Raw genomic sequence first — 18,773 nt, forward strand, 5'->3', positions numbered from 1 at the left:
ACCCTCTGCTCCTCCCCTGTGCTCTCTCTCAAAATATAGACAGATCTGCAGATAATGTACTGGTTGACTGACTTTTACGCACGAATATAGCTCCCTAGATAGGAACCGTTCGGCAGGTACAGAAACAACCACCAGACTGTTGTTCACTTTTAGAAACTGGAGGGTGGGGCCTTTCCCGCACTGCTGCTAGTAGGTTTCACTCAGAAACACAGTTAAAGCAGTTACAGAATTTTTATTTGCATGTTATACCTCATTAACTTACCTCAGAATTAGTTCTTTTATTCAAGACATAGCTTACATTCTGGAGTTGTCAAAAACATCTTTGAGCTAGTGTTCCCTCCCACAAGAAGTGGAAATGATTAAGCTGGCCAAAATAGCTGTAGGCCTTCAGACAGTCTCCTCTTGGGGTCAAATGGCCGACGCTCAATCCGGCTACGTGACCACATACTGCCAGAGTCAAGATTCAGAATGGCAACGCTTGATGCTTTACAAACATCATCTTACTCGAGTTTCACAACAGACCTATAGGAACTGACGCTGTTCTCTTCTCATGAATAAATGGGAGGCCCTCAGCACTGATGTGGCCGGCCCAAGAACCTAACTAGAAGTGGAAAAGCCAGGATTTCAAACCCAAAGCAAGCTATGCTACGTGCCTCGGATAATCCAGTAGTAATTACACCAGCTTAGGAAGAAGAAGAACATTTTCACAAATTCTGCAATAGAACTATTTTATTAGACATATGGGGGCACTTATTTTGTATGAAACCGAAGTAACATCTCTTGCTCTCTCCTGCCCTCATGAGGCCACCACTCTAGAACGTAACAACACACTTTCGGCAGCAGCCGTGACGAGGTGAAGGAGAGCGCAATTCTGAAAAATAACACCCTATAACCAAAGGGGGGGAACAAAAGCAGGCAGAGATTAGGGGGCTTCTTGGCTCGCTCCCCGCTGAAGGCCCTGGGTCCTGCTCATCTTCTTCCAACAGGAAACATGTTAGGAGTGGAAACTCCCGGGTGTAGCTTGAGTAATGCTGCCCCACTCTCTTGGTAGCATCTCTCTTCCACTTCCATTTGTGCTGATGTTGTAACTTCTTTAAGAAACTTCTTTAAGAAAGTCCACCCAGGTGTACATTCTGTCAGTTGCCCAAAATGGAGCTTCAAAAAACAAAAACAAACAAACAAACAAAAAAGAAGAGCAGTAACTTTCAAAAATGAGACCCTTTCTAGCTGAAAGCTACTCCCTAGAAGTCAATTGGCCAAACATGCGCAGCTGGAGACAACAGGTCCAGCTGGAAAATACCTCGGGTACTCAAGTAGACCCAGTTACTCTGCATCTGTGGATTTAAAATGATCGTCGTCCACAGTGGAATAGATGTGTCCCTCGTTGCTAAGAAAATCTACAGCTTGCCTAGAAGAAACAAAGAAAGAAAAAAAAAGGCTCATTTTAAACTGATGCAGAAGACAGGAAACTGCCTTTTGGATACGGCCAAACATAGATTTTACTCACTTCCCATTTTTTATCTTAGCTAAGAATTCATAGCCACTTTGTTCACAGCGCTCTTACAAGGAGAAATACCAGTAAAACTGCAAAACTGAGATAATGCACGGAGACAATGGCTATCAGGGGTGCCTTGGACTCCTCTCCCAAACTGTGTAAACACAAGAAACGAGGGCCTAACTCAGATGCCCGTGTAAGCAAACGAAGAATCTAAAAACACAGTCCAGCTCGCACACAGACTCTCCTAGCATAAACAGCTACTTCTAAAAGTTCCTCCTCCCTACCCACCCATCACAACCCTCCTGCTCCCCCTCTGGGAAGTAAAGTTGCAGGGCATAAAGGAAAGATCTTTCCGGAAATGACAGGACACCCTTCAAGGCCCTCTGGATCAGTGCCAGTAACATATGTAATAACGGTAATAATTTGCAGAGCAATTACCACATGACAGGGATTCTGTACCTCATCAACACTGTAACTCTGAGATAAGAATTAAGATCTTCACTTTGTTTAAAACAGGAAATGAGATTAGACCCAAGCCTTTTCATTCTGTGTAAGCCTAGAATATCAACTGATTTACAGTAACAAGTAACTATCACAAGCACCAAAATACTGTTGGTTGGATTCGTTCACCAGAATCAGGAAGCTGCTTGTCTACCACGGAATCAGAGAAAGGATGTTGGAAGGACCGTCTACAGTTTCAGGGTCAGACAGCCAAACCCACATCTCCACAGTGGAACAGTAACACCAATGGGACTGTTACTAGCTGAGGACCAGGAGCTAAGGATCTCACTCCTCCAGACTGAATTCCACAAGACGTCAAATTTATCTGGTCAGTTTTTGTCCAAAATTCCAATCACCACACGTAACGGGATTCATTATTTGTTAAATGAACAAGTGAACGAATGACGTGACGGGTAGCATCATTTTTGTAAGTCCTTTTTCTTTCTTTCTTTTCGTGACTGGACAACTTCCCTTCTGTCAGTTAAGACGGCAGCTGACAGGTTTTTTTTTGTTTTTTTAAACTTACTTCTCCATTACCAGAAAACTCTAGTGAGGTCAAATGGGTATAATTCTGGAGCCCCAGCCGATGGAAACCAAATACTCACTTTATTGAGGCTACAGACATGTGCTGGAGCTGGTTCTTGAGATCCTGAAAGTTTAATCCTTCTGGTCTTGGACAAGCCTTAATCAAACTCAGCACCTGAAGAGTCAAATGAGAAAGATTTTAGCAACTACTCTGAATCCACTCCCTTATGTAAACCTGAGTCCCTTTAAAAAAAATTTTTTTTTTTTTAACATTTATTTATTTTTGAGACAGGGAGAGACAGAGCATGAACGGGGGAGGGTCAGAGAGAGAGAGGGAGACACAGAATCTGAAACAGGCTCCAGGCTCTGAGCTGTCAGCACAGAGCCCAATGCAGGGCTCGAACTCACGGACCATGAGATCGTGACCTGAGCCGAAGTTGGATGCTTAACTGACTGAGCCACCCAGGCACCCCTACCTGAGTCCCTTTATAACAAAGTAATGAGTCAGGTACTTAGAAAGCCTTAGAATCATTAAGGAAGTAACAAATTTAGGACTCTCTGTGTCTTGAATTTTTGGAGCCACTCAGTGTTTACCTGGTTTTGGGCCACAGTGAGGCCATTTGCTGGTATGGCGCTATTCCCACCAAAGTTCCCTGCTTCACCCATTCCTGGATTGCTGATAGTTGCTCTCCCTGCTAAGGGCTGAATTAAGAAAGTTCACAACGTTAGAACACTTACCAATTTAAAAAACAGTCCTTGTTAGTGTAAATAGCTTATTAATAAGCGGCTCACAAAAAAGAATTTAAGTAGTTTTCCCAGTAACAACTGCTTACATTGGAAGGGATAGCTGTCATCATTAATGAGTATTTCAAAGGAAGGTAAAGTGACCCTCTGAAGCACATGATATCAGAGAGAAGGGTACCTCCTGGCTCATTCTTGTTTTTGTGATGCTGAGGGGAACCAAAGGAAAACTAGCACCGAGAAGAAAATTACCTGGAGATCCGCTATAATGGTATCTTTCCTTGGTGCTTAATCATTTAAACATGCATGCATGTAGTCATTCACTCATTTATTATTTTGGGGTATTCTTACCTTGCTCTTGACTTTATTATCATTATTTTTTTAATTTTTTTTTTTAACGTTTATTTATTTTTGAGACAGAGAGAGACAGAGCATGAATGAGGGAGGGGCAGAGAGAGGGAGACACAGAATCGGAAACAGGCTCCAGGCTCTGAGCGGTCAGCACAGAGCCCGACGCGGGGCTCGAACCCATGGACCGCGAGATCATGACCTGAGCTGAAGTCAGCCGCCCAACCGACTGAGCCACCCAGGCGCCCCATATTATTATTAAAGAAGTTTTATTATTGAAGTACAGTTAACATACTAGCTTCAGGTGCACAACACAGTGATTTGACAATTTTTTACATTACGTGACGCTCACCATGATAAATGTAGTCACCACCTGTCCCTGCACAATGTTATTACAATATTATTCACTATATTCCCTATGCTATGCCTCTCCTCTCTGTAACTTACTTACCTTATAACTGGAAGTTTGTATCTCTTACTTCCCTTCACCCATTTCACCCTCTCCCCACAGTCCCACTCAAGCATCTGTGGTCACGTAGGCATGAAGCATGACAAGGAGAGAAAAAAAGTGCCCGTCACTCTTTTGTTCTTTTTTTTTAGCACCAAATTTTAAAAAATAACGGGCTATAATCACTGTTTCCATTTCCCTTCTTAGTCACTCCCCAGCCCACCACTATTTGGAATCTCACTAAATAGAACTCGGGGGGCGCCTGGGTGGCTCGGTCCAACTCCTGGATTTGGCTCAGGTCATGATCTTGCAGTTCGTGAGATCGAGCCTTGCGTTGGGCTCTGCACTGACAGCATAGTAACTTCTTGGGATTCTCTCTCTGTTCCCCCATCCCAACTCTCTCTCAAAATAAATAAACTTAAAAAGCACACAAAAACCCAAAAAACTTTAAATACACCTCTCACACTGTTCTCACCAAAATCAGCAATGACTTTTCAAGCAACCTACCCGACAGTCTCTTTCAGCCCTCCAAACATGTGACTTCTCACAGAAAGACATACTGATCACACTCTTGAAATGTACCCCTCCCTAGACTTCTTGATGGCATACTCTTCTGGTTCCCGACTTACTCAAACTATACCTTCTCAGTATCTCTTACCAGTTTTCTCTCCACCCATCTCCCAAAAGGCTGATCGATCCCCCAGGATTCTATCCCAGACCTCCTTCTAGGCCACAATGCCTTGTTCCCAGCCATTGACTGGACTTACGTCCACCTAGCTCTCTCACACGCTTCAAAGCAAAATTACATCCTTCCCCAAACCTGCTTGCCCTGCTCTATTCCAAACCCAATGTGAGAGTAAACCCAAATGCAATCCTGCAGACTTCAACTGTCCATTCACTCACCTCCCACAACCTGTCACCATAGCCTATCACACGATCTTCGGTGGTGCTCGAGCCCATTCTCCTCACCCTGGCTTCCTGGCGCCATTTTGGCCGCTAAGTCTGGCCTACTCCAGTCAGTCCTTCTCTTTGCTACCACGTTAACAGCTTCTAATCGTGTCCCTCCTCTGACAGAAAGCTTTCAGGTGGCTCCCCCTGCCTGTGGAAATAATATAAACCTACACATTTAAGACGTACCACTAGATGTCAAAATCTCTATTTTGCTCTTGGCCATTTCTTTTCAATACACTTCACTCCCCAGCTGCACCTGGACTTCTTGCCAGCTACAAACATGCCTCTGACCTGAACATGCCGTTCCCTGTCTGGAATGCCCCTCCCTCATCTGCCTAGTAAACGCTGACTTCTCATCCTTCGAGGCCAACTTAACTGCCACTGCCTTTGCAGAGCCTTCTGACACGCCCCAGGCCAGGTTAGCCATGTTCTTTCCTTGGCTCTTACATGTTTGGCCCATTCCCTCTCACAACAGCCATCATGCTGTTCTCCTGTCACTTTCCTCCACTAGCCCCTTCGTCTTCACACAGTGCCTGGTGCAGTACGTGCCCAGTCGATGTTTAACCTACTGCACTGAATAAATAAGCAAGATAGAAGATCAAATATGGTAAGTGCCCATTACAGGTGTAAGAGCACTGTGGAAGTTCATCAGGAGAAATCCCATCCAGTCAGGAGAGTCCGTCATTTAATAAACATTCATTAAACGCCTATTGCTTTGAGGTAATAAACAAAAATCGATCACGATCCCTTGTTTTCAAGTTAGATGCCTTCACACTGCCTGCTGTGAAACAGAAGCTTCACATGTTATGATCTAAGAATACCGAACTGAATACGATTTCTTACCCAGATACTCTGCTTGAAAGGGTTTCATGTCCTCCTTCAGGTAGCCCCACCTCCTGTACCTGGGACTTGGTTTAGGCATCACCTGCTCCAAGGGGGTCTTTCTTTTTTTAAGTAGGCATCATGTACAGCGCTGAGCCCAACAAGGGGCTTGAACTCACAACCCTGAGATCAAGATCTCAGCTGAAATCAAGAGTAGGATGCTTAACTGACTGAGTCACCCAGGTGCCCCACCAAGGGGTCTTTCTTGATGTCCAGATCAGGACAGGAAACCCTTCTCCGTGGTTTCACAGCACCCTGTGCTCGCCACTTACACTGCTCTCACAGCTTAAAGTGATCTGAATCTCCAATGCTCAGACACCAACTCTTTGGGGGGGGGGGGGGTTATTTACTCAATACAATTGTCTACACCCCCAGTTTCTACTCCCTAACCACCCACCCTCAATTTAAAATCATTTTTATGATATATTTGATACATACATATATGTCATTAAATACGGTAATATAAGACACACCCCTTAACTTTTTAAAAAACTTTATTTATGTTTAAGTAACCTCTATACCCAATGTGGGACATGAACTCATGATCCCAAGATCAAGAGTTGCATGCTCTTCCAACTGAGCCAGCCAGGTGCCCCAACACCCTAAACTTTCCATACACAATTCTGTTCTTTTTAACCTACTTCCCCCATCTTCTACCACCAAAGCCTCCCTTTTGGAGATCCATGTTTTTAATTTTTTTAAACCTATTTTTTTTTTTTAGTTTTGTAATTCTTTTCAATGTTCATTGATTTTTGAGAGAGAGAGAGAGAGAAAGAGACAAAGCGTGAGCAGGAGAGGGGCAGAGAGAGAGGGAGACACAGAATCCAAAGCAGGCTCCAGGCTCTGAGCTGTCAGCACAGAGCCCAAGGCAGTGCTTGAACCCACAACTGCAAGATCATGACCTGACCTGAGCCAAAGTTGGATGCTGACTGAGCCACCCAGGCATCTCCCCCCCCTTTTTTTTTTAACTTTTTATAATTGTTTTTTAAGTTTACTTTTTAAGAGAGAGAGAGTATGTGAGTGGGACAGGGGCAGAGAGAGAAGGGGGTGGACAGAGGATCTGAAGCAGGCTCTGGCTGACAGCAGAGAGCCTAATGTGGGGCTTGAACTCACAAACTGTGAGATCATGACCTGAACCTAAGGCAGACACTTAATTAGCCGTGTCACCCAGGCGCCCCAAAGATCCATGTTTCTAAATCGAACAGGAGACCTCTCCCATCACCTTCCTTGACTTCAAGGCAGCATTCTACAGTTGACTGCCACCCCCTCCTTCCTAAAAATACTCTTTTCAGAATCTTCTACAGAATCACATTCCCTGGTTTCCTCTTGCCCAATTTGCAACTTCTTTGACTTCCACTGGCTCCTCTTCTCCAAATTGCTAAAGATTAGTGTGTCCCAGAGCTCAGGTCTCTGACCTCTGAACTCCCCAGTTACCTTATCTAATCCAAGGCTTTAAATATCACCTACACGACGACTCCCAAAGTTCTGCCTCCAGCCCTGACCTCTCCCCCTTGGATCCCAGTTCTACATATTCAACCATCCATTCTGTTCTCCACTTGGATATTGCATGAGCACCTCATATTTGGGAAGTCCAAACAGAAGTCTGGATTTTACCCCCAGATTTGCTAGCTTCATCTGGTTGCTCATGCCCCAAACCCAGAAGTCATTTTTGAACTCTCCCTCTTTATATCATGTCCCCACCAAGAAGTCCTGTCAGCTCCACCTCCAAAATCCGTCAGAATCCAACTATTCCTTACCCCAGCTGCTGCTACCATTCCCAAATCAATTCTGTTGCCATTCTTAGAGCCCCATAATCTGTACTCCATACAACAGCCCAGCCCAAATGAATTTTTTAAAAGACAAATCAGACCACATCACTCCCCAGATGAAACCTTCTAAGGGCCTAGAGTAATGACTGGCACATACCAGGCTCAGTAAATATTTCTCCAAGAAATGAATGAATGAACGAATGAATACATTTATCTCTGTATCCCCAGTGCTTACCAAACTGTTTGGCATAGAATAGGATGCAATAACATCCTTAGTGGCTGAAGAGTTTTCTAGTCTCTCCTACTGCGACCAATCCCCCGCCTTGGCACCAGAATCACCTAAGGATATTCTTCTTTTTCTTTTTGTGCTAACTTTATTTTTAAGTTTATTTATTTATTTATTTGGGGGGTGGGGAGAATGAATGAGCAGAGGAGGGGCAGAGAGAGAGAGAGAGAAGAGAATCCCAAGCAGGCTCCGCACTATCAGCGCAGAGCCTGACGCGGGGCTTGAACTCACGAACCATGAGATCGTGACCTGAGCTGAAACCAAGGGTCAGACACTTAACTGACTGAGCCACCCAGGTTCCCTGCTATATTTTTTTAATTTGAGAGAGAAAGAGAGCATGAGTGGGAGAGAGAGGCAGAAGGAGGGAGAGAGAGAGAGAATCTCAAGCAGGCTCCGTGCACAGCATAGAGCCTGACGCAGGGCTCAATCCCACGACCCCTGGCTCATGACCTGAGCCGAAATCTAGAGTTGAACACTCAACCGACCAAGCCACCCAGGCACCCCTTTTGCTAATGTTTTTTAAAACAAGCTCCACACCTAACATGAGGCGTAAACTCACAACCCCGAGATTAAGACTCACATGCTCTACCAACTGAACCAGCCAGGCACCCCTAGATAATCTAAGGACATTCTAATACAAGAATCAATAAACCTTTTGTGGGGTCCTAGATGGACTACCCAAATGGAATTCACACAGCATAAAATAATGTTGAGAAATTTCAATATTCAGCAAGAAAAATAACTTCAGGGGCAAAATAATGGTCCATAATTTTTCTTATTTAGCCAACAGGTTCAAAAAAAAGCAGTAAAATACCTCCTAGTGGGGGTTTTTCTATGAATATAATCCTAGAGCCAAGTGCTCAGCCTCTAATTATACGTCTACACTTGAAGGTTGTCTTAGGCCTCGGCCTTTCAAGTCAGTGGGGTCAGAGGAACTTGTAATTCTGAGAAACACGAGTGCTTCCTCTGGAATAAAATAACATGGCAAAGCTCACAAAGAAAACGTTCTGAGGACGGAGTGAGGCCTTTCTTCCGGCCCAACCTTCAAAATGTCAAGAAAATCAAAGCTGTAGCACAGAGCGGTCTATGTTCTTCCAGAGAAGAGGGAAAGTTCTGAGAGTAAAGTTGCTCACCTGGCTGTTAGCTTTGCTCAGGATCATGTGTGCGTTGACTACTTCCAGAATATGTGTGGTGAATTCATTCATATCCTCCAGAGGCATGATCTTAAAGGCTACCAGGCTTTTTTTGTTCTTTTGAAATAAAGAGAAAAAGGTAAATGAAGCACGAGCACATTCAAATCAACTTCAGGTTAAAACACCGTGGCACTTTTCCTGGTTATATTTTGCCAAAATGGAGAAAATGTATTATATACTTCAAATTTTTAAGGTTAATCCAAATAAAGTTATTAATGGGAGAAAAAAACCAAAGCTAGAGCTCAGAGCTGTTCAATGACTTGCGCGAGCTTATACAGCCGAGCAGAGTATAGTCTGACTGCGAATCCTGTGTCCTCCTTTTACCCCTAGCTGATGCCACAGATGGCAATTATAGGCAGGGATCCTATTCTTTCCCTACCATTCTGTTAGTTTTATATTAAGGTCAAAACCCATTATTTCTTTGAAGAGAATAATGAAAAAATTTCAGTCTAACACCCGCTGAATATAAAGGCTTGGTTCAATCTTAAGTATCCTAAACTCAGGCATGAATCCAGAAATTGCTTCATGCAAACATATTTCAACTATCATTTTTTTTCTGACTTTACCTGAAAAGATCTCAGATGGCCAGCCACTTTTACATACGTTTCTGGAGGAACCACTGTGTTTTCACTGCTGGCATCCTAAAAGATAAAATACGTATCACACTAAGGTTTTAGAGATGTTGGTGAAACTCTGAAGCTGCTAAATTATAAGGGTGCCTGGGTGGCTCAGTCGGTTAAGCGTCCGACTTGGGCTCAGGTCATGATCTCACGGTTTGTGAGTTCGAGCCCCGCGTCAGGTTCTGTGCTGACAGCTCAGAGTCTGGAGCCTGCTTCAGATTCTGTGTCTCCTTTTCTCCCTGCCTCTTCCCTGCTCATGCTCTGTCTCTCTCTCTTGCTCTCAAAAATAAATAAACATAAAAAAAAAAAAAAAGAAAGAAAAGAAAAGAAAAGAAAAACTGCTAGGGGCCCCTGGGTGGCTCAGTCGGTTGAGGGTCCAACTTCAGTTCAGGTCATGATCTTACAGTTCGTGGGCCTTGCATTGGGCTCCATGCTGACAGTGTGGAGCCTGCTTGAGATTCTCTCTCTTCCTCACTCCTGCACTCTCTCTCTCTCAAAATAAATAAATTAAAAATATACATATATTTAAAAAAAAAGACAATATGCACTCGTGTTCAAATGGTCTTGGGCATACAACTTTCTGGTGGATACACTTATCAGCATAGCAACTCTACCTGTAGGATTTTAAGGAAATAATTAAGAACATGCATTTAGATTTAGCTTTAAATGCAGCTCTTTATCTTGAGGTTTTGAGTTCAAGCCTCATGTTGGGTGTAGAGATTACTTAACACTTAAAGCTTCAAGAATATTCATATGGCATAGTTTAGAATACTAAAAAATTGAAAACAACCTAAATACCCAACAGTCATGCATTTACACAATGGGATACTTCACACCATTGCAAGTGATAATGTAGAACTTAAAGTCAGACATTTAACCGACTCAGCCACCTAAGCAACCCCCCTTTCTTTTATTTTTTTGAGAGAGTGCAAGTGGGGGAGGAATAGAGAGTACGAGAGAGAATCTCAAGCAGGCTCTGTGCTGTTAGCACAGAGCCTGACGTGGGGCTCAAACTCATGAAACTGTGAGATCGTGACCTGAGCCGAATAACCACAAGTCAGACACTTATCTGACTGAGCCATCTAGGCACCCCCCCCCCGGCCCCCACACCTTTTTTTAGAGAGTGAGAGGGAGAGAGACAGCACGTGCACATGAGTGGGGAAGAGGGACGGAGGGAGAAAGAGAATCTCAAGTAGGCTCCATGCTCAGCGTGAGCCTGACACAACCGTGACATCGTGACCTGAGCCAAAATCAAGAGTCAGATGCTTCACCAACTGAGCCCCCACGACATCCCTAATTTTTCATTATTAGAAACAATGCTATTGGGGCGCCTGGGTGGTGCAGTCGGTTAAGCGTCCGACTTCAGCCAGGTCACGATCTCGCGGTCCGTGAGTTTGAGCCCCGCGTCAGGCTCTGGGCGGATGGCTCGGAGCCTGGAGCCTGTTTCCGATTCTGTGTCTCCCTCTCTCTCTGCCCCTCCCCCGTTCATGCTCTGTCTCTCTCTGTCCCAAAAATAAATAAACGTTGAAAAAAAAAATTAAAAAAAAAAAAAAAAAAGAAACAATGCTATGATCAAGATTCTTACAGCTGAATCTTGGCACACATCTTTAATTACTTCCTTAACGTAAACCTCTAGCAGTGGAGTGCCAGGTCAACATTTTTATGATGGGTGATTTTGACCACCGGCTGATTGCTGAGGTAGGTTATACTCATCTGTACTCAAACCATCAAGGTAGGATGGTATCCGCTTCCCTGGAGAAATAATGGCAAATCATTCAACGAACGTTCTAAGTGCTAAGTGCCAGAGGCACTGTGTTAGCTACTACTCTTACCACAAGTGGACATTCTTTTTTTTTTTCTATGCTAATTTAATAAGTTAAAAACGGTACCTTAATGTTTATTAAACCTGCTTGTTACCATTGCAAATTATGTTTCACCTTTTATGAATTATCTCTGCATCTTCTTTGCCCATTTTTCTAAGACGCAGTGGCTTTTTTTTTTTTTGCTTTGTAATAGCTTTTACTAATTGAAAAATGTTAACATTTGTAATGTGTCACAAAAAACCTTCCCGCTGATTTAAACAATATTTACCGAGGGCCCACCATGTAACTAGCACTGTTCTAGGTGAGGGGGATACAATGGTGACCGAGACAAAAATCCCTGTCCTGAAAAACAAAAGAACAATAACAACAACAACAAAACCCCGTTTTCACGGAGTTTACATTCTAGCACCTCCTGTCACTTGCCTTTTAACTTTGCTTATAAGGATAGTGAAGTTGAGAACATTTGAAACTTCCATGAAACCAAATGTATTAACCTTTCATTGCAGGGTCTCTGCCTTTGATATCTTGCTTGTAAATTATTCTTACAGGAAGAAATTACAAAGTGAGACAAAAGTTCAACCTCTCCAAAGCCCCAAAGTAACCCCACCCTGAAACAGCCGCTTACATCTGTGTCAACCCACTGGCGAACATCCATGGGCGCAGCTGTCATGTCATCTACTTTGTAAACAATGTTGGTTGGAGCCTTCTCTGCATGTCTGATGATACCCACGATAGTGACCTAGATCAGAAAGAAAAAAAAAAAGTTGGCTTTTCCTGGAAACTAAAACAACATTTATGTGTTTTTAAAGAAAGTTTATTTCATGCTTCATATGAGCAAGGGAACCTGCAACAAGTTACTTTACTTACCTGTGAAATCTCAACCTTCCCAATTCTGAACACTTCATCGACCAGGGTGGCAGAAAGCAGCTGAGATATGGTACAGGGTACAATGTGCTGGGCTCGGGCTCTCTGAAAAGGAAAAGTACGCATAAATTCAATTAAGGAATTCATAATTACCACTCGTTAACACCTTTTATGTGCCAAGCACTTTACACAATCCTAACACTGACTCTTCAGAATGAATCTCACTGGGGCGCCTGGGTGGCTCAGTCGGTTGAGTGTCCGACTTCGGCTCAGGTCACGATCTCAAGGCTTGAGTTTGAGCCCCGTGTCAGGCTCTGTGCTGACAGCTTCAGATTCTGTATCTCTCCCTCTCTCTGCCCCTCCTGTGCTCATGCTCTGTCTCTCAATAATAAATAAATGTTTAAAAAAAAATTAAAAAAAAAAAAAAAAAAAAAAAGAATGAATCTCATTACCCCTGCTTCGCAGAGATGGAAACCAAGGTTATATAGCTAACAAATGCCATACTTGAGAATCCAAACCAGGCTTGTTTGACTCCAAAGCTCCCGGTCAATTGAGAAGTCTGTGGGACACGAGGGATTCACCAAAATGACCAGGCCAGAATGGGGACAACATAAGGAAGGATGACCCGCTTTTCCAGAACAAAACTTTAACTCCAATTTTAGAATGAAGGCAAGCTGGAGCTGGCTGTTCGGGTCACCAATGACATGAGATGGTATTTGGAAAGGGTTTGAGAAATGACCAGAGGAGACAGAACTTTGGAGTTGCTCTAAGTGTTGTGATAAAATACAAGAAAACGTTAGAGGTACAGCTTCCTTAAGAACAGATGTTCTGACAATCAGACGGAAGTCTCGGGGGAAACGGGATAAGGGTTTGGCCACACTGGGCCAGTGTGGGCCTTTTCTTAAAGGGAAAGGACACGGTGCGGGCGGAGGACTGTCTAGTGAGGACACTGAAATCCCATCTAAAAGCGGCCTACCGACAACGTAAACTCTTCTTGTCACCTACCACTGGCCAGGGCTTGTCTCATGGCATGAAGATGAGAAAAATGGGATAGGATTTGCTCACAACACATTCCTACCTAATGGAGGCAGGGGTGTAAATAATAGACCTGGTCTGGGTATACTCTTGAATGAGATGCACTACGTGGGATCCCAGAAAAACGTACTGGCACTTTCGAGAGGTAGCATTTGGGCTCCACCTGGAAGTGTGAAAACTTCGACAGTGAAAAAACAGCGAGCGACGGATGGGCATGACAGACTAAGGGTACACAGGCACTCTCACAAACTCATAGAGGGAATAAGTACACGGAAGAAAATGCACGACGGATTAGAGATTACAATTCTTCCTGTCAGACATCAACAACCCAATAGCTGTTCTACATGGAAGACAGAACGTAACAGACTCTCGGCATTCATGGATTTTTAGAAGGTGCAGCTTTGTCCTGAAGGTCCATATGATACTAGCAGAGTATTTCCTTCTGCTGAAGCATAATTTTGAATGGGGAGCCTTGCCAGGATGGTAAAAAGTAAGCCCCGCTAACTACCAGCACACGGCACAAAAAGTGGCAGTTAAGCTTGAGGGTTAAGATTATGGCTCTATCAGGAGCAGTGTGCTCTTGGTCATGTTTTTCAACTCATTTGTATCTTAGTTTTCTTATCTGTAAAACTAGGAATGATAAAAATTCCGAAAATTAAGTATATGGTGAAGTACGTAGAAGAATACCTGGCACGTTGTAAGCACTCAAAAAAGGTTAGCAATTATTACTTTAAAAAATTTTTCTTCTGTTTATTTATTTTTGAGACAGAGCGTGAGTGGGGGAGGGGCAGAGAGAGACGGAGACACATAATCCAAAGCAGACTCCAGGCTCTGAGGTGTCAGCACAGAGCCCAACACAGGGCTCGAACTCGCGAACCGTGATGAGATCGTGCCCCGAGCCCGCAGTCAGACATTTAACCGACTGAGTCACCCAGGCGCGCCCCCGGCTCCCCCGCCAAAAATGTTAGCAATTATTATGTCAGCTACTGCTCCTGTTTATATGTGCAACAGCTTTTAATAAGGATGTGAAGGAATCAGTAGTAGTGATGCTTTTCAATTTTATTTTATGGTACTTTATAGGCAAGATTACATGTGATATTAGTATTTATAGATTTAAAATTTGCTGAGGTCCCATGTTTTAGTTCTCACTACTCTATACTGTTTCCATCTATCACAGGTGAGATTTTCATTGTATTTTTAGCATAAGAAAACTATGAACCACTATTGGTAGCAGGAACAAGAACATGGGCTTTGGTGCCACAGTTCTATAGACCTGCGTTCAATCCCAGCTTCATAGCCCTGGACATGCCACCACCTCTTCTGTAAAGCAGGGAGATCTACCTTTCAAATTGTAAACAAAACATAATGTATATAAAAATGCTAATGTTTATCTCTCCATGAAGTGTATACTCACTAAATAAATACTATTCCAATAATGATTGAGGTGTTAGCAATAGCTTCAAGTTCACCTCCAATCACAGGTATTTCCTGTTTTTTAACAAGCACATATTATGTGCCAGGAATTGGTTACAAGGAGTTCCTGGTTTGTTCCAAAGAGGTTCACAGAGCATGTGAATGTATATTTATTTGAAAATAGAATTATTTTCTCGTTGACTACAAACTGTAGGTTACTCTGGACAGTGCTGTATGAAACTACCATCTTTAGGGGAAAAAGTGGTCAGTATTGAAAATTTCATGTGATTCGATAAAATATAACAGGTTTACAGGAGACAGGAAACATTTTGGATAAGGTGATTATCTAATTTACTGTTGAAAAAGCACTAGATGGAAAACCAGCAAGATCTGGGTTTGAGTCTTCAGCTTATAACCAGTATCACTCTCCGAAAAGCTGTCTTAATACACGGCCCAAGCAAGGGATCCTGAGACAAAAATTCTATCAACTGGAATGAAGAAAATAGTTACGCTCAGGAAAGATAAAAACTAATGCTCTATCTTTTGTTTTCTTCTTCACAACCTCAAGGAAGACAAAGCGTACCGGAGTCCCCTGTGGTCTTGGCTGGGAAAAACAAAACTACAACACAGAGAAGCTGCTTACCAGATTTTGGATTCGCTCAGCATCACGTGTGCACTGTCTAGAGTTCCATTTACTTACTAGCTATATAAGCTTAGGCAGTCCCTTAATCTCCCAGAGCCTCTGTTGTACAACGGAGTAAACAATAAATACGTTATGGGATTATAGGAAATAATCTGTACGAAAAATATAATGCAGTGTCAAATGTATGGTAATTATCGACGAATTCTTTCCCACCGACACACCCCTGAATTAATAGTTCAGGTGAAAGCTTATCAACCCATACAAAGAACAGAGAACTTCCTAACATTGAACCTGAACACCACATTGTGAACGACAGCTAAAGAGTAGCCACATCAACCTTGTGTTTAAAGGATGAAATCAACGGTAGTTGTTAAAGGCAAATTCATTCCTGCAAGAGTGAATAACAAGCATTTGGACAGCTTTTTACGCATAGCTTTCCTATACATCACATTACCTCACCTATCAATTCTCAGAACCACCCTGTGATAGAAGTTGTACTAGTACCATTTATCAGATGAGAAAAACCAAGGGCCACAAGGTTCAAGTTGCTGCACTAAAGTCACCGCCAGTTAAAAGCCGATTCTTGACGCTATGTATTTGGGCTCCATCACTCATGTCTTTTTTAATAAAAATATCCGTGATCACTTATTAAAAGGGACTATAAGGCAGGCACTTATATAGACCACAATATTAAGTCTCACAACAACTTTGTAAGGCATGTATTATTACAACATGTAAGGCATGTATTATTAATCCCATTTAGCAGTAATCCCACTTGATTCCTGAGGTTAAGAAATTTGTCCAATGAGACCATTAGTGTCAGAGCAACAGAACACAGATCCACCTGACTTCCAACACCATGCTCTTTCCACCGCTTTTTAGCACCTCATTACATTTAATTAAAAAAAAATTTTTTTTTCAAATACAGGAAGAAGGCAAAATAGGCTAATACCAGTTCAGTTTGTCCACAAAACTGATTCCTTAGTAAACTTCAAAATAAAGCCAAAAAAACAGTGGAAGTGAAAGTGGGAGAAATTTCATTTTTGAAACTTACAGCACTCAACTGTAAGATTCCATACGACAATAGTTGGTAATTATCCAATCAGTTCATGTTTAACACCTTTCGCCGCAGACATTTTCTCTCAGGGATGAGTTAGGAGCTTCAGGCCAGAATAAAATAAAACGAAATGCTCTTTCAACCTACTGATTTCTTTTCAGCCTGGGAAGGTGTCGGCATGCCGAAGCCCCCCGGGGACTGTGTGTAGCCGCCGCCGACTCCGCCAAAAGAAGTGCCATAGCTTTCAGATCCGCCTGGTTTTAAACAACAGTATTAATGCCTGTGCTGCTTCCCAAGCCTCTGAAGAGCCCACCGGGCCCCTCAGGCTTCACCCCACGGCCAACCACTCCCAGCGTCGTCCTAATCTTCCCCACCACCTAGCCCCGGGTCCTCGCCCCTTGCCCACCCCGTCCCTCCCCCACTCCCCCCGCCACACGTCTGTCCGACCCCCCGCCCTCTTGCTAAATCCTCCTTGCGACGCTCATCCTTACCAAACCACATCTTGGTCACGATCCCTTCAGGAGAGACGCCCAGAAGACTCCCGTCTGGTGGGTTGGCCGGGATCCTCAGAACCCCCTTTCGCCCGCAGTGCTACACCTACTTCCCGCGGGTGCCACAAACTCCTTCCCGCGAAGGACGGAGCCAATCAGCGTCCAGGACGCTTCGTGCTTCTGCCAATCAATGCTCACGAACTCTACACTTTTTCCTGTCTTCCCAGGCCCTGCTTAAGAAAACGCGCCCTGCGCTGCCACGGGGGTCCGAAGGCTCTGCGGCCATTTTTACTACGGGCAAAACACGCTGCGCAAGCGGAAGCAAGGAGCAGAGAGAGGCTGATGGGCGGTGTCTCAAGAAAACAACCAAGCAAAATGATAATTCCGTAGCTCAGGCCGTATAATCCCACCTCCGCCAGATGGGCGACACTTTACATCACTTCCTTTGTTAGGCGTCCTCCTGTTCCCGCCAAACTCTCACCAATCTGACGTCGCCGTAATCTACATCGTTACAGCAGAATTCAGGCCTCGGCAACTCCGCCTCGCCATCGTGCGGCGCTTGCGCACCGGGGGACCTCGCCTTACGCGCTTCACAGCCCCTCGTGGGGTTGCTAGTTCCTGTCCTCAAAAAAGCCGAGTTCTTTCCTCGTATCCGCGTTCCCTCATTCTGATTCTCCCAGCGAGGCTATAAGGCACTTACACTCTCTTCCCCAAAATATGTGAGGATGGTATCCTGCTCCTGCCCCGCCATCCACCCCAGGGCAATACGCCTCTGCATCCCCGATTACTTAACCACTTCTTCTTATAACATTGTTCTGTCCGTCCTGTAGAGAGGGGAACGCGCCTGTCAGTTCCTTCCTCTAAATATCACTAGTTTGGCACACCTCGCTTATGTGATAGGAAGTATTTAATGTTGCGTATTGTGTTCCAAGGTCTGTGCTGGCCCCAGGGATTCAATAGTAAGATAGACATGGTAACTGGGTTCCTGGGCCATTTTATTTTTCTGAAACTGCAGACACTGCCTTAAATATTTTACATTCACTAACTCAACCCTGTGAGGTAGGTGAGTACCGTTTATTGTCCCGATTTTACAAAGGGGGCAGCTGAGGCAAAGAAAGGCTAAGTCGGCATTCAAGCCCGGGAAGTCTGATTGCACCAACCAGTGTGGGCACTATACCTTCTTGTACATCTTAGAACTGGAGCACAAACTCCAGTTGACAACTGGGGTCAGGCAGCAAAACTGTAGATGTAGTGGGTTAGATAATAGAGGGAAACTTTTTACTCTTTTCTCCGCAGTGAGAAAAACAACCATGCAAACATAATGGTAAACAGCAACCAAGCCAATGAATATGGGCCTAGTGTTGCCATCTATGTGCTTCTTTAGCAGATGCCAGAAATTTTGATTTTTGTGTAAAAAATTTCTGAATTTTAAGTGTTTTTAAGTAAATTAAAAAATCTTAAAAACACCGTGTAGGCCAAAGAAAGTGTATCTGTGGGTCAGACATTGCCCATCTCCCACCTCTTACCTATGTAAATTCTGTAAGCCTCTGGGGGGCCTCTGGGTGGTTCAGGCAGTTAAGCCTCTGACCTGCTCAGGTCATGATCTCACAGTTTGTGGGTTTGAGCCCTGCACCGGCTTTGTGCTGACAGCTTGGAGCCTGGATCCTGCTTTGGATTCTGTGTCT

General features: G+C 43.8%; 1 protein-coding gene across 1 annotated transcript; it reads right to left on the reverse strand.

Annotated features, from left to right (window-relative positions):
• Positions 1–217: 217 nt before the first annotated feature.
• Positions 218–17,381, reverse strand: RPA2 (replication protein A2). Its single transcript, XM_040466549.1, has 9 exons — positions 17,089–17,381; positions 16,745–16,851; positions 12,453–12,554; positions 12,211–12,324; positions 9,709–9,783; positions 9,083–9,199; positions 3,119–3,226; positions 2,605–2,699; positions 218–1,408 (listed from the first exon to the last, which is right to left on the reverse strand). Exons 1-9 carry the CDS (start codon positions 17,096–17,098, stop codon positions 1,324–1,326), a joined length of 813 nt encoding a protein of 270 aa, XP_040322483.1. The 5' UTR covers positions 17,099–17,381; the 3' UTR covers positions 218–1,323.
• Between the last annotated feature and the right edge of the window lie 1,392 nt (positions 17,382–18,773).

The sequence above is a fragment of the Herpailurus yagouaroundi genome, unplaced genomic scaffold (assembly GCF_014898765.1).
Source record: "Herpailurus yagouaroundi ecotype Mexico unplaced genomic scaffold, PumYag 77, whole genome shotgun sequence".
In the NCBI taxonomy this organism is placed as follows: Eukaryota; Metazoa; Chordata; class Mammalia; order Carnivora; family Felidae; genus Herpailurus; species Herpailurus yagouaroundi.